Source organism: Numenius arquata, chromosome 10 (assembly GCF_964106895.1).
Source record: "Numenius arquata chromosome 10, bNumArq3.hap1.1, whole genome shotgun sequence".
Taxonomy (NCBI): Eukaryota; Metazoa; Chordata; class Aves; order Charadriiformes; family Scolopacidae; genus Numenius; species Numenius arquata.
This window is the reverse complement of record NC_133585.1, coordinates 42,473,565-42,496,820: the sequence shown is the minus strand read 5'-3', so window position 1 is coordinate 42,496,820 and position 23,256 is coordinate 42,473,565. Positions and strand designations below refer to the sequence as shown.

Sequence of the window (23,256 nt, the reverse complement as noted above, 5' to 3'; positions counted from 1 at the left end):
TAGCTGGGACACAGAGTCGATTTCTCCCTGGCCCAGCACATTTAAAGCACGCTTATCGGCTACATGACATCCAAAAAAAAAAAAAGTTTTTTGAACCTTCCCCTCCCATTTCTCTACCCGCATCCCAAAGGAAGAAGCCTTTAATTTACAAAGGGGTTTAGGGTTTTCTTTTTTTTTTTTTTTCCCCCTGGTCCGGGCACACCCTCTTGAAATAAAGCAAACATAAGCACTCGAGTTTCATTAGTTAGTGCTTAAATATGTTATGAGACAGAAAATTGGCAGAGAAAGTAAGGCTGGTTTGTTCGTGTTGGTCTTACTGTTGGCTCTTTGAGCACACTCTGAGTGGCAGGCCTCTGTAAACTGAGCTCAACACTTGTGGGGTCCTTCTTCAACTCTACCGGGGGCCTGTCCCCTCTGGCTACTCCGTCAAATTTCAGAGATCTGCTCGGCGAAGGAGTAAATATTAATGTTGTACACTCTTTATCCTTCTCTTCCACGCCGTTGAAATTCTCTCCATTCATGCTGACTTTTCCATCTACCTGCAGAATACAGTTAAATAAATATGCTGAGGCAATTAGCAGTCAAAGGAATTTAGGAAAATAGGACTTCAATGTGATATTACAATTGTTAACACAGTCTGTGCCACCGGTGGAGGACAGAGATAAGCACACATCTCATCCAATGGGCCAAGATAGAAGAAAACTCTATTCCAGGGGGGGTCATGAACAAAATACAGACAGAAGGTAATAATTTTTCTGGATTTCCTGGTTTCCCACATTGCGTTCTCCCAGCAACATACACATAGCCTTTGTGTGCATCACGGATCAGTGGACTTTAAAAGAACAACAAAGCTTTATGTTAAATTTAGACCAAAACTGCTGGGGTTTGCATTGTCTCATGCAAGAGGCAAGCAGGTTCTCCAGGACTCATTACGTTGATGGACTGCTATGTAACCTGACGACCTCACCACAGTATTAGTAGACTACTTTCTGAAGTACTGTCATGTGAACTTTGAAGGGTCAGGAGCAGCAGAGTTCATCTTGTTCATAACATCGAAGCAAGGAACCAAAAAGTAAAATTGGGCATTCCACCTTCTCCGTGAGGCGATAAGATAAATAACTGCTTTCCAGAAAATTATTTTTTGCTATTTCCATGAAAAGGAGAAAGCAGAAACAGTTTAACTACCTTGTTCTCAGGGTCAAGCTAGCTCCTTGGTGGGAATACATTCCTGCTAAGGAACCCTTAAGCAAGGAAGAAGATACAAAATCAGCTCTTGGTTCTTCCTCTGCACTGATACAGCTTCCTCTTGGGACTTTTAATACTTCATAATTATGTTCTGAATGAAGGTGACCTGCAAAGACTTCCTTCAGTTTGGAGGGCTGTTTGTAGAAGCCACGGTATACGTGAAAAAAGTCTTGCTACAAAGAACTCTCAAGCCATTCACCATCAGAGGGCCCAGCTGGACAGAGACCAGGAGAGGACCAGGTATCACTAACACCATACAGCTCCCACCTAGCTACAGCACAGAGGTTTATAGGCTTGTCAGCAGAGGTGAGTTTTAAATAGATTTGAAGGAAGGCTTTGCTACTGTCTGCACAGAGATCCTTCCTTGCAAAATGACCATCACAGCAGACAATGGAATGATGAGGGAATAAATATTGACAGATTTTTTTTTCCTAGTCATTGGACTTTGGGGGAATAATGGCATAGATCAGTGATTTCTTAGAGAAGCTATCTGGGATGTATACGGTGGTTAGTCATTTCAGGTTTCTCCACAGGTACTACATAAGCAAAAAACATGTAGAAACAAGCTCAGATGTAACTTTTCACTTATTTCACTGTTACTGAAAACTGATGCAACAAGTGTAAAAACTGCTTTATCGAACTGAAACACAGTTTAAGAAAGCAAAGTTCTCCCCATCTCATCCTCCCTGCCCCACTCCTTATTTCGCCATTTACTTATCTTCAGTACTTTACTTCTTGAGTAAACAGCTTAGATACCTCAAGAGCGGCACTCCAGCTTAGTATATGCCATCAGTGCTAAGCTGAGGGCAAACTCCTCCCATTGACTTCTTGTATATGTGCATCCAGAGGTCTGTTCTCTATCTGAGGGTGATTAACTAAGGGGCCATCTCCCAGGCGCCGGGCATCCTCAGCTCTGACAGGAGCGTGGGGATGTGAAGGCAGTTCACACCTCATGCAATCAGCTCCCAGGCAGAGGGGAAACAGCCCAGCTCCGCACATGGTTTCACCTCTTTTGACTGCTTTTCAGATAAAAAAGTTCCCTCCCTTTCCTCACTGCCATCATCCACTCAACACAGTAATACTCTTAGGGTTTATTTCCAAACCCAAGTGCGGGCAGACTCCAAGCCCCAAGTCTTCTGGGACTGTGCTGGATTATCTACTAGAGAGGCAGGTCATGAAAGATCTCAGAAATAAAAAAGCCAGGAAAACACTGGCAGGCCACACCATCCATTTTAGTGTCTCTGTTTAGACTAAAAGGTTTCTCTATTTATATTAGGGAGGAAAACCAAATGTCTGAATGATCAGGACAGATGCCCTGGCTGCAGAGTAAAACAAACATACTCCTTTCCTTCTGATCTGGAGCAAGTCAACACATTGTCACCAGAGCCCAGAATCACTGACAGACTGGTGTTTCAGGGGAAAATAATGCTACAGCTACCTGTGCTAGGGAATGACTCCTATCGAGACAAGTCACATTCTCCCACATTGAGCGAACAAGATCTAGACAGACTTTTATATATATATCTTGGTCCTCTGAGGAAAAAAGTGGCATGGATCGGAAAAAAACCCCAAAGGTCCATGCTTCACTCATGCCTAAAATGTAAACTCTAGGGAAACACCAGCTGAGGTATAGAGAAGCAGGAATTACTGGTTTCACATTTCAACTAGGAAACATGGTGGGGAGGTTTCCACAAGGGCTGGGGCAGACTTCAAGAAATTACAGACATCACAACAAACTTTTGTCACTATCTATACAAAGCTGACTTATTTTTTAAAAAGTAAACCTGAATACAGATGGTAGGTAGCAATGCTACTGGCACATCAGCAGGGCTGCTGCAGGGACCCCTGCATGCCACTAGCAAAGCAGCAGATAGCAATGGCAGACACAAGGGGACCTGAACTCTACAAGCTGAGGACATCCATACTTCCCACTGCTCACAACAAGGCTACAATGAGACTTGGGGAAGCCCCAGTTTTGGTACAGGCACTGTGAAAAGCAGAGTTTTTCCAACTTCACATATTCAGGCCTGTTCTCTCTCACTCACCTCAGTTCTTGGCTTTCTCCATCACTGGTTCACACCCCATTCTCCACACCCACCCAGTCCAAAGATAGACTCCTCAGGTTTCATATCGCAGTTTCAGCCTCTTTTCCTATTCCCTTTCCCCACAAATCTCCTAGCTGGCTCCTTATTCCAGGCAGCCCTGCTTTCAGAGTATGGCAAAAATCAGACCCTTGATACAAAAGAGCTCTGATTGTCCAGAGTCTGTTTAGCCTGGAGAAGAGCAGACTGAGAGGAGACCTCATCAACGCTTATCAATATCTAAAGGGCGGGTGCCAAGAAGATGGGGTCAGCCTCTTTTCAGTGGTTCCCAGTGACAGGACAAGGGGCAATGGGCACAAACTGGAACACAGGGAATTCCATCTGAACATAAGGAAAAATTGCTTTACTTTGAGGGTGCCAGAGAACTGGAACTGGCTCCCCAGAGAGGCTGTGGAGTCTCCTTCTCTGGAGATACTCAAAACCCACCTGAACGCGTTCCTGTCCAACCTGCTCTGGGTGAAGCTGCTTTGCCAGGGGGTTGGACTAGATGATCTCCCAAGGTCCCTTCCAACCCCTGCCATTCTGTGATCTGTGAAGAGCCAGTTCAGGTCTTCCTCCAAAGTCAGGGCCTCCACGCTCCCTGCCCTTTCCCTTTTGTTTAAAAACAAAACCCCGTGACAACATACTCTTTCCTAACCTCTTTCTGAGAAATGCCTTGCTTTTTTCTTAGAGGCTGCCCTTTCCCAAACAAATTTATCCTGAGGAAAAACAACCAGCGCAAATGTGCCAGTCTGAACAGGTCAAGTTTCTAAAAAGGTTGGTAACCAAGAAGAGATCACCTGACTGGGCAGCACAGAGCACAGACCTGAGTTTTATAAGATCAGAACACTGCAACTATTTAATACTTAATTGCATCAAACATTTATATGTTTAGATGATTTAGGCAGGATCCCTTTGCCTCCTGATTGACTTCGGGGAGTGCAACGTATCCTACCTTAAAGCTCTTTAAAACTTCCTGTGTATTTTTGGGCTGGGAGTAAGGCTTGGGTGTCAGCATAGGCACAGCCTTGGAGACAACACTTTTGCTGGGAGATGTACGGCCCGTCGAACCGCTGGGCTCTAGTTCAGCGGTGGGAACAATGGTTGCTTCGATGGTGGCAGTGAATTTTGGAGCAGGCAGTGACTGTTGCCTTAAGTATCTCAGAGGATTTGGGTCTTTCAGTGGGGAATTTGGCTCCACTGAATGGCTTCTTTCCAGAATTTTTGGCATCTGCAGACGCTCAAGGACAGCTTCACTGATAGTGAATCTTTCGATGTACTGCTGGAGGATGCTCTCAGCCTCCTCCTGTGACTTTGCATTCTTGTATGCCTCGTGAAGCTCCCGCTCTCTTCTCTCTCTGCATGGGAGACAACAGAAAAAAGATCATTGTATGGAAATTAACACTGCGAATCACTCCTATTTCCTCTGCTCCATCAACATCCTTCCCTCTCCCGCATCCCAGGCCTGCAGGCATGGCTGCCCACAGTCACCCATCACCTATGGAGCACACAGCATTTTCAGACACGCCTCTGCACTGCAGAAAAGAAACGTACTTCTCTTCCACAATTTCTCGGTACGTTTTGATGCTTTTTCTGCGCTCATTTGTTCCGTCTCCAGACAATAACCTCTCCATTTTCTTTCTCTCAGCTTCTTTTTTTATTAAATCCTGTGAAGCGCTCCTTCGACGACTCTTCCACCGAGCCAGGTCCTGCGAGAGAAGGAAGGCACCTGAATGCAGAGTTGCAAATAGCTAAAAACTGGCCACAGAAACCAAGGTTTGCATCACTTGCTCCTGCCTGTGGGTCAGGCTCCCATCACCTGCAGGCAGCAGTTTATTTTAAAGAGAAAAGGAGATTATACCATAAAATGAATATGTTTCCTGACTGATTTTCCTCCTAACAGCAGGATCCAGTAAGGATTTCATAGCTCCACTGGTGTATTTTCTTTTTGGCTTTGTAGCGTGGCAGAAGCATGCTAGGTCATAACACCAGGAAATCTGGCCTAAAAGGACCAGTTGGTGCACTCATTTTCACTTGGGCCAACATGAGGCATTACAGACAAAACCTGATTCCCCAGGGAAATGAAGCAGAAAAGTCATGTTTGGTGAAGAATTTTAATAGACAGATGTGTGGGAGACAGGAGTTCATTCAGGGACCTCATTTCACCATGAAGTACAGCTGCACTGAGAGTCTGCCATGGAGAGCTGACAGTCCCATACTTTGCCCATGCTATCAGACAACTACATGCAACCATGGTTGACCCATGCTTTTTTTTTTTTTGACAGAAAAATCCAGCGTGGCATCCAAACTTAAATTCTTCCTCATGGGCACCCTGCAACATTTTGGGCCCAGATGCATGCAACACAGGTTAGGGACTAAAGTGGCTCGTACCTGGTTGGCATGAGACATGAGAGAGCAAAAAGCCTATGGTTTGTATCCAGCTATATAGATCATAGAATCATAGAATGGTTTGGGTTGGAAGGGACCTTAAAGATCATCGAGTTCCAACCCCCCTGCCATAGGCAGGGACACCTCCCACTAGACCAGGTTGCTCAAAGCCCCATCCAGCCTGGTCTTGAAGACTTCCAGGGATGGGGCATCTACAACTTCACTGGGCAACCTGTTCCAGTGTCTCACCACCACAATATGTCCTTGTTGAAGCAATGATCTTACTCTTTTTGGAAGAAGCCTGTCCAAAATTGTCCAGAAGATCCACTGATTCTAGTTCTTTACCTTTCCTGCAAAACCAGCCTGATGCTAAACCAGAAGGTTTCTGTTATGGCACCTGTCTTTCACCCTGCTTGGGCTACAAATTCACAAGTTCAGGAGAGTATAGGAGACAAGATATTTTTCACAGTAAAAGTATCACAGTGAAGAATTTTTCTAAGTCATAAAATCTCTCTGCAATCAATCAAGTAAAGGAACAGAACTTTACATGTAAAAAATAACCTCTGCGGAACTTGTGCACAGAAAAATAACTTCCTAGGAAACTGCAGGGGCACATTTGTCATTAACTTTACAACATTAGGAGATTAGTATACAGATTATATTTCATGCACTCTAACAAATTCTGGGTTTAATAAAAAACAGAGATTCTGTACACATACCCAATTCAAAGGCTATTTCATTAATTACATGGTTTTCCAAACATTTTAATTGCATTTTTATTGGTAAACAACAGAAGGTACTGCAAGCATAACTTATTTTATTAAAACAAGGAACAAACCTTGTCACTTTTAATTTAGCTTAAAACCACAAATTATTGACGTTACACTCAAGGGAATGCTCATTAAAGTATTTCTTCACATGACCTACATATATCAGTCTATAATCCCCTTCTTGAAACATAGGCCTTTCATTTGCCTCAGTTACTAATTATTCCCATTGAAGTACCAAAGCATTTCTTTATTCAGCTACTCCCACTATTGCCTATTGTTTGGAAATTAGTTTTTCATTAGCAAATTTCATAACATCAGCCCTCCTCCTCTTTTTTTAATTAAAACCCAGACATGTTTATCTTTTCCAGCTCTGATGCTTTAGAATAACAATAATAAAAAAGCGTAATGAAACTGTTAATTGTTGGCAAATTTACAGCATGGGCATATAAAAAACATGGGACCGTGAATGTGGTGTCGCCTCTATAAAGCCCTCTGAATGCCAAGGACATTCCAGTAAGGGCATTTTTAGTCCCTCTTCAGAACTTTTAGTTCAGAGCAGAAGGTGCTGAGGGCCTGGAAATCTTACGCACTTTAGCTCAGAGGATTTTCCAATTCAACAGCAAAGAGTTCTCAAACCTCTTGAATCTCTTTGGACTCATTCTTATCTCTGCTGGGAAATTATGGCTTCCCACACATACAGACCTCTCAGCTGAAGGTCTTCACTGTTCTATTACTAAAAGTTATTTCTTAGTGGTATAAACTGTTCTTTTTTGGACTTTTCCTTGAATTTTCTACCAAAAATCTCTCTGAAAATGTTTCACAGTAGCTGTCCCCTTATAATGGGAAATTACTGTACTAGCTGCTTGAAGAGACGCGTTTTGTTTTGATAAAAAATATGTCCAAAATTCTTCATTTAAAAAACAGTCTTTAAGAATTAACAGGATTGACACTAAAACCCCTGGTACTAACTTACCTGCAAATCATCCTTTTCTATCCTTGCTAATTTGCTGAAGATAACGCCAAGTGCCAGGCCAGGTTAAAAAACACATTGAGGCAAGAGGGTTTGGAAAGGACTTGTAACCCAAGCAGGGTACAGCTAACTTGAAGGGTAATTTGTTTGCTTAGACAAAATGGAAAATATTAGTATTTTCTGTATCTATCCAAATTTATTAAAGCCAAGTCCAACCTATTTATTCACTGTCCTGTTCAGTTTTGTATTTTGTCACTTTGGGCACTTACTATTTAGAGAATTTCACTGAATTTCACTGAATTTTTAGAGTTGGAAGGGACCATAGAGATCATCTAGTCCAACTCCCCTGTCAAAGCAGGATTGCCCAGAGCATGCCAGAGCATGTTACTCAGGACTGCATCCAGGCGGGTCTTGAAAATCTCCAAAGAAGGGGACTCCACAACCTCCCTGGGCAGCCTGTTCCAGGGCTCTGTCACCCTCACCGTGAAGAAGTTTTTTCTCATATTTGAGTGGAACCTCCTATGTTCCAGCTTGTGCCCGTTGCCCCTCGTCCTCTCACTGCAAACCACTGAAAAGAGTCTGGCTCCCTCCTCCTTCAACCCACCCTTTAGATACTTATAAGCATTGATAAGGTCTCCCCTCAGCCTTCTCTTCTCCAGGCTAAAGAGTCCCAGCTCTCTCAGCCTTTCTTCATATGGGAGATAAAAGTTCATAAGGGAGAAAAAGAAGTTAGAGAAGTGAAGAGTTAGAAACTGTTCTGCTTCCATTTTTATCTAATCACAGTTTAATTACATTTTTTAAAAAAGCAAATTAGCTGTTGCACACGCAGAGGCACCAGAAGACCTTGTATTCTGTAATTTACATCAAATTATGAATGTCTATGCTTTTAGCAAAAATCCATTAGGGGGCAGGGGAGGCACTAAAGCGCTCCTAATTATTTCAGCGGTAGAGAGCAACTGTAGATTTAGCAGGTTGTACTTTTTTGCCAAGCTAGTTGGCCTCAACGGCAGCACTGCAGATGATGTTGTTGTATACTCACGTCTTGCCATCTGGTCTCGTCCTCTTTCAGCTGGTTGTGTATGTTCTGCAGTTTCTCATGGCGAGCTTTGCTGTGAGGCTGAGTCACAGCTTCTTCTTCACTTCTCATGTCAAACATGCTCATGCTCCTGAACAAGGGGGAAAGAAGAAGTGGTGCAGCGTTATTCAGAGGCTCGTATTCCTTCAGCCTGTTAGAGCTAAAGCCACATGAGGGTGCTACAGCAGAATCAGACACCTGCACCATTACCAAGCTCCCAAAAGCAGTAGTCCCCTAGAAGGCCCAGTTAGCATCCCTATGGCTCCCACACAGTACTTCAGGCATTATACTCCTCAACTGCCTCTTGTTTTTGTTAGTTGACTGCAACTTTGCCTCTCGCTAAGAAGCATTACTAACGTTACACCTCCATCAATAGCTCTTATTAAAACCATTCTATTCAAAGCAGAGTTCAGAACATTTTACTTTCTGAAGATTTGTTTCCCAGTGAGTTTTCAAGACCCCTCCAATTAACACTGCAGACAGAAGTTCCCATTTTAGCGTAAAACAAGAGAGGCTTGAGTAGTACATTAGGGGCAGTACGGCTGGCTAAATGCTATTGCTACAAAACCAGGGAGAGCCTGCCCAGAGAAGTACACGCAGTGCAAACAGCATGGTACTTCCTCCTCTCCCCTCCCTGCCTTGAAGAAATTCAATGCTATCAGCACCAGCTTATTAATAAGCTAACCTAACAAGGCAAAACTGACGTTCAGGACAAAACAGCTTCTTTCTACACATTCTATTTCTGTCCCTGACCTTTGGAAAGTTAAAGGAAAAAAAGGTCACGGTTTGATATTATACATCCATTCATATTCTATAAAGATCTTCACGCAAAGATAATGTACTTACTACTCCTCCCTATTACCTATTATTAGTAAAACATGACCTCAGTTGTGCCACTAAAAGCAAAAAAAAAAAAAAAAAAAGCGCCATGCAGTTCCACATGAAGTGATTTCACAGCAGTCTTCAAATGATCATCTGTAGCTTTACGTGAACCAACTAGCAGGAGAAGGAGAAGCACCCAAGGAAGATAAAATTGTAAGCAACTGTGTCCACAGTAATCAAAGTGAATAGACACGGAAAGCTGTGCATGTATATATTTAGCCAACATTTGTATTCAGGCAAGCAAAGATGGGAATGACCCACTCTCAAGGGAAAACTGAAAGGTTTGGATGGGAAAGGACACGCTCAGATCCCATACTGTCAGCAGGTATTTCCTCAGAAATGAAGGACAGAATATACATGCTATTGCCTTTAAGCATGAACAGCAAGCTTAGCATAATACCGTGCTTCACCCCTTCAACAGAGTGTTGAGAGGTACACTAATTTGGGTTTCTCTGTGCATGGTTTAAGGGTTGCACGACTGGTTTGGAGCACTCCTAAACAACAGAACCTAAAGATGTGGCAAGTTTTGTTGTTTTTAAAACTAAAGGCATATCATCTACTAAGGAGCATTTAAATATCAGTCGTATTTTCCAGACTGGTGAGATGGGTTGGGAGATGCATATCTTCTACTAAAGTCACCTTTAAAGGGTTTATTCCAGTTTAAGAGCTTTTGAAGGTCACACTAAGAAAAGCCTTTACTGTTGAGTATTTGCCACCTTGTGCCTACTGGGTCAAACTGGCTGTGTAGCTCCTTTCTTGTACCCTTCTCTTGTGTCAGCAAATTTTTCATTCACATACGGTAAACAGAAGACCTGAAATGGTGATAACTGGTTCTAGCAGAGTGCACAGGTACTCGCCCTCTGCCATCTGGGATAGGAAAATAAAAACACTTTCTACCAAGAGTCCCCTGATGTCCTAATGAAAGGCTAATATTTATTCCCTGCATTCACTCAGGTCTCCCAGGGTGCCCAGAGACAGCAAAACCAAAGGGTTTATCCCTATTAAAAAAGCAACAAAAAAGTTACTCTGGAAAAGGCTTCAGCCTAGGCCAGGAATCCAACCATACACTACAACCCCACATGCACCTTGTACTCTAGTTGTCACCTCTGCTGCTGGGCCTTCACTGCTATGGATAAGCAACCAGGTAGGCTCAAACGTCAGCTCTGCAGCGATGTGTTATTGTGCAAATGTATCTTCCCAAGAGAGGAATCTGAGGAAGTCACATCTCAAAGCACTGTGCTCTGCTCTAACCAACCATTAAGGAGAACCGCCTACTTTCCTGAACACGTGGACAAGGCCAACTGAAAGGTCTACATCAACTTCTCTGCCTGAGAAGTTCATCCTTAGAAAAGGATCAAATGGGCCAAAACTCTGAGCTTCTGCCAAAAGACACTTTCACTATGAGTCCCACATCATTTCGTCCTATTTCTTTCTTACATAAACTACAAATGGCTCCACAGCCCATCGCTAACACCTGCATGAACTGAACTAGATTTATTCCTTCTTTCAACCATGTGCTGGGCCAGCAGGCACACAGCGCACAAGCAGAAGGGGGAGATGTAACTGTACTGAATTCACGTTCATGAGTTTTCTGTCATTAGCAAAGCTCTGGGGATTGTATCCAAACTGTCTGGAAGCAAGAGGCCTTTCTGCTGACCAGTGTACCAGACCTGCTGTTCTAAAAAAGATCTGGGAAAAAACACTCTGCAGACCAAACAGCATATTTTGGAGGGCTAGATCTTTGGGATGATGTGATTTTTAAGTCATGCTACTTTATTCTCACAAATTACAGTTGTTCTTGTCAGTGAAATCATGTAGCAATTATTTTTTAAAACAGGTCTGAACAAGTGTTGAATAAAAAAAGTCCTCAAGGACTCAAGTGTTCAGACTATTTAATTTGGAAGTGAGAAACATGGTTAAAAACTTGTTTTTATGAGAATATGTTAAAAATCCTTATGCAAGGCATTTATTATGTGGCTGCATTACCATTTTACAGGCATACTAAGACTTAAGAAACACCAATAAAACATAAAAACTACAGGCTGGCTGGCTCAAGAATCAGACTCCAGTAAACAAATACTCAAAAATATCAACTCACTATTATTTGCTTGTCAGGCTTAAAGTGTAAAGCATAAGCCTAAACTCACACTGGACTGTCATGCCACCACCAGAACTCAGCCCCATCTCTTCGGGAGATGGGAATGGGGCGGATCAGCAGTGACACACTAAGCGTTGCCTCTTCTGGACCTTGACACAGACCAGGGCTGATGACAATATCTAGGGTTCCCTGACCAGCAAAGGGAACTTTATCAGTCTAACAAAGGAGTTTCTAGTTTTGCTGCTGGAATAAAAAGACCCTACTCTAAGACCAAATTCAAGTTACAAAGTTTTCAAAGGAGACTTGACAAACATTTTGGAAGCATTTTAAATGTCAGATCAATTTATTTTTCCTACTTGAGAGCCAAATGTTATTAGATTCTTTGTAAGTATTCCATCTTCAGAAGGGAAAACACAACCTTACGTTTATAAGAACTTAAAAGACAGTTTAGAAAAATAGTTGCTCTGTAAACTGTGGCACATCTGGAAAGGATGACAATGAGGCTTGAACTTTTATTGGTTTGCCTTCTAAAACAAAATCAGAATCAATGTGGAATAAACAATATGATTTATTCATCTTTGGTATTCTCACATTATACAACCAAACCCACTGCAATGCCTCTTTGAAGGCATCTCCACGTACCTTCTCTCATGTTTGCATTTAATATAGACATGCAAAAAATGTGGGAAAACAAACGAACGAATCAATCGGATAGGTAGGCTTTCTGAAATGGCAGGAAAGTCCTCATTGTTAAGTATAACACTTCTGTGTTGTTATGCTCTTTTTATCTCATCTCTTCATTTGCTTGAACAGATTTCTGCTGCTTGAAAATGATCACATTTACTCTGTGGTAAGAGGACACAGGCTTTGCTCAGCATAAAGGTATTACAGATCTTGTAAAGAATATTCAGTCCATGATTCTAACCTTTATCATTAGAGGAAAGTGTGAAAAATTATATATGAGTCCCTGTATATACTTGTTATTAAAAAAAACCCTCTGTGCTGTTTCTATTTTGTGATTTAATCTGGGAGACAGAGAAGGCCATGAGCATTTCTGTGAACAGAAGGATATTAAGGACATTATTATGGGGGTAGTTCCCAACTATTCCTTTGCTTCTAAATGCCTGCACTTTGTAGGAATAGCTAATACTTTAACAGAGCTTTCTAAATAACATTGCATACTATTCTGAACTACAATTGATATGCACGCACACACAATTAAAATATGTTTGAGTGCAATAAATGTCACAGACCTACTCCTTCTGCCAAAAGTAAAGCATCGAGGTGAAGAGCTTAAAAAAAAAAAAGTTTAGTACATTAAATTAAATCCAACCTAGAAGGGATTCAAAAGACAATAAAGGAACAGCTAAAGATGTATTTTCCTGGTAATTATTCTGAAGATCACAATAGATTTTATTTTACTTTGGGATTTCTTTCTTCTTCCTGTATAGGTCATACTTAATTTTTTTTCCTCAACACCCAGTCCAAATTCAACCCAACTCTCTTTACCTGTAGCTGATTAGAGGCAATGGAAATTCAAAAGAAAAACAAAAGAAAAGAAAAGAAAAGAAAAATAAGAGGAAACAATACTTTAAGCAACAGCTGGACATTAGTGTTATGCTCAGTTTTGATGGGCTTTTATATAAAATTATTTTTAGCTGCAATGTAAGCCATATCACATTCCATTTTTCAGTGCTTTTCTGAAAAATTTATTTGCTGAAACACTGCAAAATAATAATAAGGCATCAACTGCATTTTAAATTAGTAGAAAGACGGGAAAGCATGCAGTGTAAGTTGTTTAAAATAGAATCTTGTGAACACAAGACAACTTACTCTGCGTCATCAGACACAGCAGTTCTGGGGCCGAATCTACAAGACCAAATATAAAATTAGCGCGTTGATAAATACATTAAGTAGTAATTGCAACTGGACCCATAGAATTTGGGTAACTGTCACTTGAACATCCAACCCGTACTAGTAAAGCTGATCAAAAATGAATCATACTGTTCAGGGATTATGTATTCACAAATCAAGACTTACCTAATCATCTGGAGGCCAAACTAGGTATGAACACCACCCATCCCTCCCTGACCTCATAACTAATGCCCCCGTTATAAAAACCTGCTGAAGTATACCTAAAATAGGTGTAGAAAATAGTTACTGAAAATAGACAATATATTAACATTTACATTCAGTGCCACACATGCGATGGAGACAAAACTTAACAGTTACATTCCATAGTAGTGCTCAGAATCACCATTACTGAAGCATGGAAGAAACAAATATTATAGTCAGAAAGTGAGCCACAGGATTCCTCCCCTTTTTTTTTTCCCCTGTTGTTGTCCAGGCAAGGGGTTTGGGGTGAGGGGAATGTAGTTGAAAAAAGGTACTGGTAATACACAGGTCAGTGTCATTCGCTACAGTGAGAGTTTTGTTTAGAGCCATGCAGACCACATATTTGTATCTGGGATTTATCATAAAAGAACAACAAGAACAAAAGTCAACACTGCAACATTTTCAAATCATGGAGTAGCAAGATATATATCTCTAAAAAAGCAGAGTCCAGTTGAAACTCTGCTCTTCACAAACCTTTTTTGCAATTCATTATATATACCGTCATCAAATGTTTCCTTTCAATTAGCTGTCATTTCAATATTTCAAAAGAAAACGCATTACACAACTATTCTGTTTGTTTCTTAAAAGTGCATTACTGACACACAATATTTTAGTCTGGACTGAAAACACACCAGGCAATGCACAATCTGAATTTTGAAGTGCGCACACAGGATGGTACAAGCTGCGTGATTCACACCATAGAGAGCTCACGTTTGCAGATGCTCATCCTTGGATGGCAAAGTCTCCATTTTGCTTTCCTCAGGAACTTCCTGAAGCTTAGACGTTTGACCAAGGTGGACTTTGTTAAGGCTACCTTCATCCACTTGGGCAGTACAAACAGTCTCATCTTGTCCTGCAGGAGGGAGATTGCATTCTTCCTGCCCTTGCTGCTCTTCTTGTGGCGGTTGTATTACAGGTTTTCCAGAGCTATTAATGCAGACTTGTGGACATTTTTCAGGCCTGAGTGAGCCAAAGGCAGCAGTGCAAAGAGATGCATTAAGCAACATTTGAAAAATCACATATACATAATGAAAAAAATAACTGTAAGTTAACAAAAAACACCTCTACAAACCCAAATAGCTGATAGGTGACAAGCTAAGTGAGGCAGGTACATGAAACAATTTTAATAGAGCTAAATGCTTGTACTTCCATTCCTCTAAGTCAGAAACACAAACTGTCCTGGATATCGCCAAAGATTAAAGCATTAAGTAGATATTCTAAGTTATTTAAATAAAGGTCTTCTCAGTACCAAACCACTGTTTGGTTTTATGGCAGATGACAGTTTTTCTTCTCTTGGCTGAGCTGTACACTGGTTTTTCATCTGGCACATGCTTATCCTTCTCCTCATGTACTTTGAAGAGGTTGATGAGTAAGAACCTTTCCACTCCCACTTGCGTGTGGCTCAACCAGCCAACGATAACTGTTCAAAGGCTTCCCCAGATGCCTCATGCACCAGAAGAAAGGTGCTTAGAAAGGCACCGAGCATCATCAGGAAGGATCTCAGGATCTCCAGATTTCCTGTTTGGAAGTCACTGGCACCAGATAAGCCATAGACAAGCATCTAACCTACCATTACCCAGCACCTCTATTTCTAGCTGGAAACATTCGTAATGATGAGCTCATATTTAACGAGAAACCTCTGCGAATATAATACAATCTTGCTATGCATAACCATTTCCTCATGCTATTAGAATTTTGCATCTGGTAGAGCTCTGCTCTGAGTCTTTACAGGGCTCTACCAAAAGGGCCAGAAACCCTGCATTGCCACCTTCTGAGCAGAAAGAGTTGGCACAGAATTGAGGAAAAGTACAGAAGAAACTGCTGCTGGGCCAACGGCAACTCTTCCAGATCAAGAGATCTTGACAAACAGCCCACAGGGCCAGTTGCAAAGAGATAAGCACAACTTTCTTACCTCGTAGTTTTCTTCTCAAGTTCTCTAGCTGTGCCCTGCTTATCCTGCTGCTTTGAAAATGGCATGGGAAGGAACTGCTTAACACTGGGCCCAGGCTGTTTTAGGAAAGCTCCAGTTCTTCTGGCCAACATGTCATCTCTTTGTGGGTCTGGAAATTTCACTTTGTTTTCTGTTCCACCGCTCTGCTGCTGAGGGATTTCAAGCTGTTCTTGGCTCTCTTCTCGTGTGACAGTACTGCTCAGAGAGACAAGTGACACTATTCCATGATAACGCTCACTTGTGCAGCCCAAAGGCAAGTGGCTGCTCAGGCAACGTGGGGTACTGTTACTCAAAACACAGCTGCAGAGTGATGGACAACTAGGCATCTGTAGCTACAGCGCAGGGATTGAGAGCAAGAGGAAACTATCTTGAACGCCACACTTATGTAGGTGATATGTTAGAAGTCAGGGATTGCATAAAAAAAAACGTATGCGAGGCATTATTCACTTGGAAGCTGGCATAAAAGTCTGGACAAAGCACCACAGATTGCAACAGAAATCCCCCCAAAAGATGAAAGACTGTTTTCAAGCTGAACAACACTTAACAACTGAAGTACTTAAATATTATGAAAGAAAACAGACTGTTTTGTGTTCATAGGATACATTCTTGTAAGTAATTTCATGAAACAGAACACATGCCATGATGAATGAGTAAAACACATCTTTAAAGGCCGTGTGAAGAACGGAACAACACTGCTGACTGATCCAAGCTAACACCACACACAAACCAGGCATGAAGCTCAGAGGGATCTGCTTCTGTTCTCTGACCTTTCAGCTTCCCGTGGAGTCTTCAAATCCTTCTCACGAGCTACTGCCTCCCCTTGCCGCTGCTGCAGCAGATGAGGAGCTACTGACAGAGGAGGACAATGTATGGGAACGGGGCTAGTAGTACGCCTCTGAAAAGTTCCCATCCTTCTAACCAACATATCATCTCTCTCAACATCTGGTAAATGCCCATCACATTCTTCCTTGGTGCTTTCTTTCTGTTTCTTCAAACCACGCGGGGTTTGTTTCTCAGAGACAATGCCAAAAGCGGGGACAGGTGATGGCTTTCTCCTGCAAGAGTCATCTGTACCTGACTTGGTTACCTCACTAGCGACGAGATTGAGAAGAGGGGTGAGATAGAACATTCTCAGGTCAAATGAAAGGTAAGAAGAGGAGTCCTCCAACTCAGTTCGCAAATGTTTTATGAACACACAAACTTGACTGAATGAACTGCTTGCTAAAAGCATTCATTAAAAATTGTTGCTACAGCCACAGACTAAGCAATTAAGGACAAGCCAAAGAAATGTAAGCTCTGTTAATATGTTAACTTCCCAGAGCTGTAATTCTCCTCCAGATAAATGCCAGAAACACAGAGCACCAAATACACCCTGGTTTCAGCACTGCATCTTCAAAAAGAAAGTAAATCCATTAGGTCTGAAGAAAGCATTTTTTGAACATCAGTAAGGCCAGCAAGCTGAACAACAAATTCCTAATGTGCTAAAAGCAGGCAGAGCAAAGCTGCTGGAATTCAAGAAGCAGAAAAAGCTTGAACGACAGCTCAGACTCTGAGATACCAGTGATTCCACTGCCCATCAGAAATTTTGAGGCAAGCTCTAAGAAGAGCTTTGCACAGCGTTGTTTTGTGTAACCCTAAATATGTTAAGAGACTGTGAAGGCGTCAGATGACTTCTGAACACGGCCGTGCGCCTAAACAGCTCTTAGGTCTAGGCAGCAGTCCACCCCCATGCAGATCAGCATCTGGCAAGAACAGGTCTCATTTCCAGCTCAGCAGTGCTTCCTAAGCCACACCAAATACCTGGACTCATTCTGTGGCTTAGATATTTCATCGCTGTGTTCAGCAAACCCCAGACTGTCAACAGCGGTTGAAGGAGAGGTCTCAACGCCAGAGTGACTTTCCACACCCTCTTTCTTGTTTTCCTTTTCTGTTCCACTCTTCGATGAAACTCTGCCAACAACGAGCTTGTCCCATTTCTGTTGATCAATCTCAGTTACTGGCCCAAAATGCACAAACTTCTGCTTGGGGCTACCAGTCTTTTTGTTTGCTCTTGCTCTGCGGACAGCAAAATCATCATGGGCTGCTGCCTTCACTGTGATTTCAGCTGGTGGCAGTGTGTCACTGGGACATTTGGAATCTTCTTCACTGGTCAGAATGAGGAATAAAAGAATCCCCCCAACATGAGACCCCAGAATAAAGCAAATTAAACGTTCCTAAGGTTTAGAAGGGGTTTTATTTTAAAATCCATGGACACAGGTACTAACAACTATGGCACACTGAGGCTGAAGATACTGCAGACCTGTTGGGGAACCTCTGGGATCACATCCGTGGGAGCTCTTCTTTAGGGGAAGAAATGTAGCATACGGCCCATTCCAGACTCAGTTCTTCACCCTAATAAAGCCATAGCTCCCTTATCTGCTCACGTAGACCTAGGCCAGGCATTACATAGGACTGCGCAGGCACCAGCACACCCACCTCATCATGGGGGGCCTCCAGTGGCATGAGAGCACTAGCAAGGGCAATTCACTTATCCTAAACCAAGGGGACTGAATCTTGATTCTAATAAATTGCCTCAAAAGCAATGAAGAGACTCCTAATATCTTTGAGATGAGAGAATAATTGAATTTTGATGGTTTGTATTACAACTAAAATTCCATACACTAACCATGTTGCCAGAAGAATGCCTGAATAGATGGCTACCTTTAATTGGAAAATGGTATGCACCTAAACAGGAAGGCTAGGAGTTGTTATCCTTTCCTACTGGAGTCACAAATCACCTGCATATGTTACAGTCCATCTCTATAGGGAAAAAGCTTAGAATAACTTAGAAACCCCTGCTGCACTGACAAACAGTGCTGGTGTATTTACTCAGCACTAGAGTATGATGCCATGCAGATATATTAGCTCCGGTCTCCAAAGCAGCATAGCCACATTCATGCAAAGAGATGCTGATCCTCACTTCATACCCCCAAAGTATAACGCCCCAAGCCCTGAAGATAGCTTGTTTAGCAGCAGCACAGTGCTCATGAGTTAGTGGTGCCACATGGACCTTTGCACCACTCAACTCAGAGCAGCTTCAAACCAGATTGATCCACAAGATGAGTCCTTTCTGATGTGACATGAAGTGTCCACCAGGGGAGCAACTGTGAAACTACTACAGTGCTTTAAATGATGGACACACTTTCATTTCATGATAGACAGCACCCCTGTACAGATTTTGGACTCCTGAAAATTTGAATAGGTAAGGACTGGTTGTCATCAAAGCATTCTTCAAGTTTAAAACCCCACGCACACACAGTGGATCATGACATTCTAAACATGCTCCTTAGGGTGGCAATCGTGTCCACAGGCAGAAACCGTACCTGGGCTCCCCTGACAGTTTCAATCTTTTCCAGGTCTCCAGATCTGCTTTTGTTATAGAGGCATTCACAAAAGCCACATCTTGTAGCTCAGGAAGGGTACTTTGAGATTTCTGCTTAGCCAAATCATCTCTCTCAGTATCAGGCACTTTCACCTGCTGTTCCTTCTCTGACTCAGTCTTCTCACTTTGCAGAAGTGGGTTCTCCTTGCTTGTCACTATTTCCCTTGCTGATACCATGTGCACCCGTCTTCTTCTAATTTAATGCACATTCCAGTTCAGCAAGAAAAGATTTTTCAAGCGAGCAATGATAAATCGTTGTCAATAGAAGAGGTTCAGAGCACAAGAAGATAAAACGGAATTTATAAGATTAGTTTTACATTAATTTTAGGAAGTAACACAGAATGAATCATTTGAAGTTGAAACCCCTCATCTATGCTACCCTGCTCATGCACTATTGAGACCACTTCATCGCATGACTCCTATTCCTAGCTCAAGCAATAAAAATCTTTGTTATTACTGTATTAAGCATTTTCACAATAAGCTTTCTCTTAAATAGTTACAAATATCTCATTTTCATGTTATTAGCAAAGTGAATTGAAATTTTGCTTTCAAACACACTGCAGAATTTCTTTGATCTTAGAGTCATGTCAATAGCATTAGAATTTTAAAATTTGGTTATGTGCTCCTCAGATGCCCTGCCAAACTAGTCATTAGAAAATGTTAATATAATCAAATTACCAGTAGCCGAAAGGCACATTTTGCATTATTGAAAAGAGCTACTAGATATTAAGAGAAGTCTTCTGAAAGTATCAGTTATTACAGTCAAGGACCACTGTAACGTGTATTATAGTGTTTTTATCTAGGATCACTTCTCCTTGCACAAACAAAACAAATAGACTTGTTTCATGAAGAAGGTCTATGCCTTGCAGACACTTATGTTCAGCACGTTCTTAAAGGTCTGTATCACTGAACTGAAGAAAGAAGAGATTTTCCAGGCTGAAACTTTATAACTCATGCTCCATTTCCCAAAACAATGCTGTGTAAGAAATATTAGGACTGTGTGCAACACAATTTGTTGCAATATAGCAGGCATATGTATTCAGTGTCTTAACTAAAGACTTATCTGAGTCCATGTTTTATGCTGGGTATTAAAAGGGCATTAGATGAAACAAATGCATCCAAAAATATGCACCAAAAATGCTCAGCAAAAGAGTCGAGATGAAAAACATACCTTCTAAGTTTATTCTCCACTACTCACACTCATGAGCTGTCTTATGAGTGTAGATAACAAAAGTGTCTAGTCTTCACGTTATTTACACTCACAGCCAATTTAAGCTCCTGGTCCTGATAGTCTAACAAAAAAATTACAGCTGGTAATCTACATATCTCTTTTTTTTTCCCCCTGTTCACTTTTATCATAAGCATTTTCATCTACTTTACCCTGAAAGTTTTTTGTAGGCAAGACAGCTTTAGTCCTACACAGCAATAAGCCACGTGAAATTAAGCATTGTAATAGAAAGAAAAAGACCATGAATGCACACCTTGCATGTTCCCGCTTTTCCGTCTGCAATGGCTTTTTAACATCTTCCGGTTTACCTTTATCTTTACTTGTATAGGGTCCGATCAAAAAGGAGTTAAAAGGAACTATATGTTTGGGTTGATTCATTCTGGCTCTCCGGGTGGCAAAGTCATCCTTTTCTAAATCAGGAACTCTGCTGGCTGCTTCATCTTCCGAACCAGAATCCTTCCCTTGATAATGTGTCATGAAGGGGTTGTCCTTGCGAAGGATGATGTCTGGAGTGCTGTCTTCACACATTGGCTTTTTACTGACACAGAGCAAAATTAAATAAAGCTCTTGATGCACCAGGGCAGGAGGGGGCAATGGCAGCGCTCATCTCGAGGTCATAAAACAAGCACAGTTAACCAAATATGCTCCAGGCTGCTGTTAGATTAGCCAAAGCCTTGTTATAAATAAAACTTATCATATACAAGTAACAAATCCACAAGGACTTCACACAGAAAACCAGCATATTGGATTTTCACTTGTTTTAGCCATAGGCAGAAGAACCAGTAAGAACCAGTTTAACATACTACATGCAGTGAATGTAGTTCTGTAAATGGCAGTATTAAACTTCTTGAACACTTCAAACAAAGAAAGAGATTTGATGCAAATACCTGATCCCTGGCCAACATTGCTGAATCCTGAAATACCAGATATTTGGCACTTTTTCTTCTCAATGGCTCTTTTTTTTTTTTTTTTTTTTTTTTTTAAGACCTGAGTAATCACTGAGGGTGTTTGCCCTAATATTCTTATCTGCTTTCCCTCTCACACACATCCATGTTTGATTCTTTCCCTAACTAACCTTCCCTTTCCCCCAGCACAAGCCCTCTCTGCCAATGCTGACACACAGCAGCTACGACAACAGCACCAGTTCGGCCAATGGTACTGGTGTGCTGGAACACACTGCCACCTGCCTTGGTCAGAAACAAGACTGATACCAACACAGACTTGTTGTTACTGAAGATTACAACAATAAAGACCCTTGACAGCTGGTACCTAGAACAATTAAGCTTATTTTAACTTGTAACAGTCAATACTCTTAAGCCCACTGAAAAGACAGCTGGCAAGAGCTATGCGACTCTCCCATTTAAAAATCAAACTGTATTTATTGGTATTTTAGAAAGCTGGATATCAAGTAGTAGACTGTTCCATGCAGTATTTTTGTAGGATGCAAATACCTTGCATTTCCTCTTTCATATAGCACACCTTGCTACACAGAGGGGAAAAAGGAGGCATCACAAAGGATTAAACAGTGACATTAAGAAAGCAAATCTAAACAGCTCAGAGGTTGCTTTGAGGTTCTCTTCTACTTAAGAAAACAGTAGTGCTATAATTAGCTGCTTTTTAAAAACAGCAAAAGGCTTTAAAAAGCCCTGCAAGCTCACTATATACAGCACTCATCTTACAAATTTTACTGCCCTTTCAAAGTACCGCTCAAACAAAGTTGTTGGAGAAAGTTACGGGGAAGCCATAAACCATCCCTGACAGGTCAGCCCAGCTCAGGCCTCGGAGGACAGAGGAGCAAGACGAAACCACCTGCCTTCGCCTTGTTACACTACAACGCACAGGACCCCTTCCCCTAGCCATGTGGAGAGCACACTCTCAAATTAGCCAAAGGCAACTTCTTCCTTAGATCTCTCTGAAGGATGAAGATTTCATTTAAGGCAACCGACAGCACTGGCAGATGCTCACAAGCATCCCTCTGCTCACAACAGCTTCACAAACAGCTGGAACAAACCCTCTAAGCTGCTGCGTATGCTTTGCAGTGCCTCCACCTTTCCAACCCTCCATCAGCAAGTACTGTCCTATCCCTTAGCTTCCACTCATAGCAACAATTTCTACTCTTTCTTCCCTAAAATAATATGGTAAGAAGTTTACTAAGGATGTTGTCTCTTGTACACACCAAAATCAACAGGCCTACAAGGTCATCCTCAGGTTCAAATTTCACCACTGAACAGGCATATTGCATCGCTCAGTTCTAAATCACAGGTTGTCAATACACTAGTGTAATTTGCCCAAATCCAATTTGCTTTGTAAACCTGCAATACAGTAAGTTCAAGATGACCAGGGAAAGAGTCCAATTTTCCATTGATGGTTTCCAAAGAGATCTTTTGTTTCCCCAGTACAAGAATTTGAAAACTTTAGAGAAAAATATACTGATCCTAAGTAGATATGCAGTGTCTTAACTGTTTTCCTTTGTGCCTAAAACATTATCTACAAGTCATACACACTGGAACTTGTTCTCTCAAATAAGCCAGGGTACATATGATTAACTTCATTTTTTTAATCGGACTTTACTACTGGTACCATTACCCTTTTTTGAAATCTAACAATTTGGAAATAATTTTCAGAACCCTGTAAATAAAGAAGATCCCATAATACTGCATTAAATCTTTTTTATAATGATTTTCATCTAAGAAGTAACTAAGATGAGTTAGGTTGGGAATATTGTTTTATGCTTTTAGTTTTTAAGAGCTATGTATAACGAAATGATTATTCAGTAAAAACTGCTGGATTTTTCAGTCTCAGGTGTGCCGCTGCTACTGAAGTTTGAGAATATCAAATGTAGCATTTCTGAGAAGGGTGGTTTTGGCAACAAAAAATAGAGAGTTATAATATTCAAAAGAATAACTATGAGTCATTGTAATGAATAACTGAAGAACTTACAGCTTTTAGTATTTACCTACACTTCAGCTATCAGTTTCTAGGTTAAGAATATTTTCCATTCATTTACATTTTGTTTTTAAAGGAATCAGAGA

At 41.4% G+C, this 23,256-nt stretch overlaps 1 protein-coding gene across 4 annotated transcripts in view; it reads right to left on the bottom strand.

The window, feature by feature from the left end:
- LIMCH1 (LIM and calponin homology domains 1) overlaps positions 1-23,256 on the bottom strand; it is a 185,532-nt gene that overhangs the window by 32,585 nt on the left and 129,691 nt on the right. For 2 of the 4 annotated variants that reach the window (XM_074154367.1, XM_074154368.1), the window contains exons 10-20: positions 20,478-20,762; positions 18,938-19,189; positions 17,376-17,720; positions 16,343-16,666; positions 15,537-15,770; positions 14,336-14,584; positions 13,343-13,378; positions 8,494-8,620; positions 4,881-5,035; positions 4,282-4,684; positions 318-539 (exon numbers count right to left, since the gene is read on the bottom strand). In XM_074154367.1, coding sequence (XP_074010468.1) covers positions 318-539; positions 4,282-4,684; positions 4,881-5,035; positions 8,494-8,620; positions 13,343-13,378; positions 14,336-14,584; positions 15,537-15,770; positions 16,343-16,666; positions 17,376-17,720; positions 18,938-19,189; positions 20,478-20,762 — 2,632 coding nt within the window. The remainder of the gene's footprint in view (positions 1-317; positions 540-4,281; positions 4,685-4,880; positions 5,036-8,493; positions 8,621-13,342; positions 13,379-14,335; positions 14,585-15,536; positions 15,771-16,342; positions 16,667-17,375; positions 17,721-18,937; positions 19,190-20,477; positions 20,763-23,256) is intronic. The other 2 variants (XM_074154369.1, XM_074154370.1) reach the window with 2 other exon arrangements.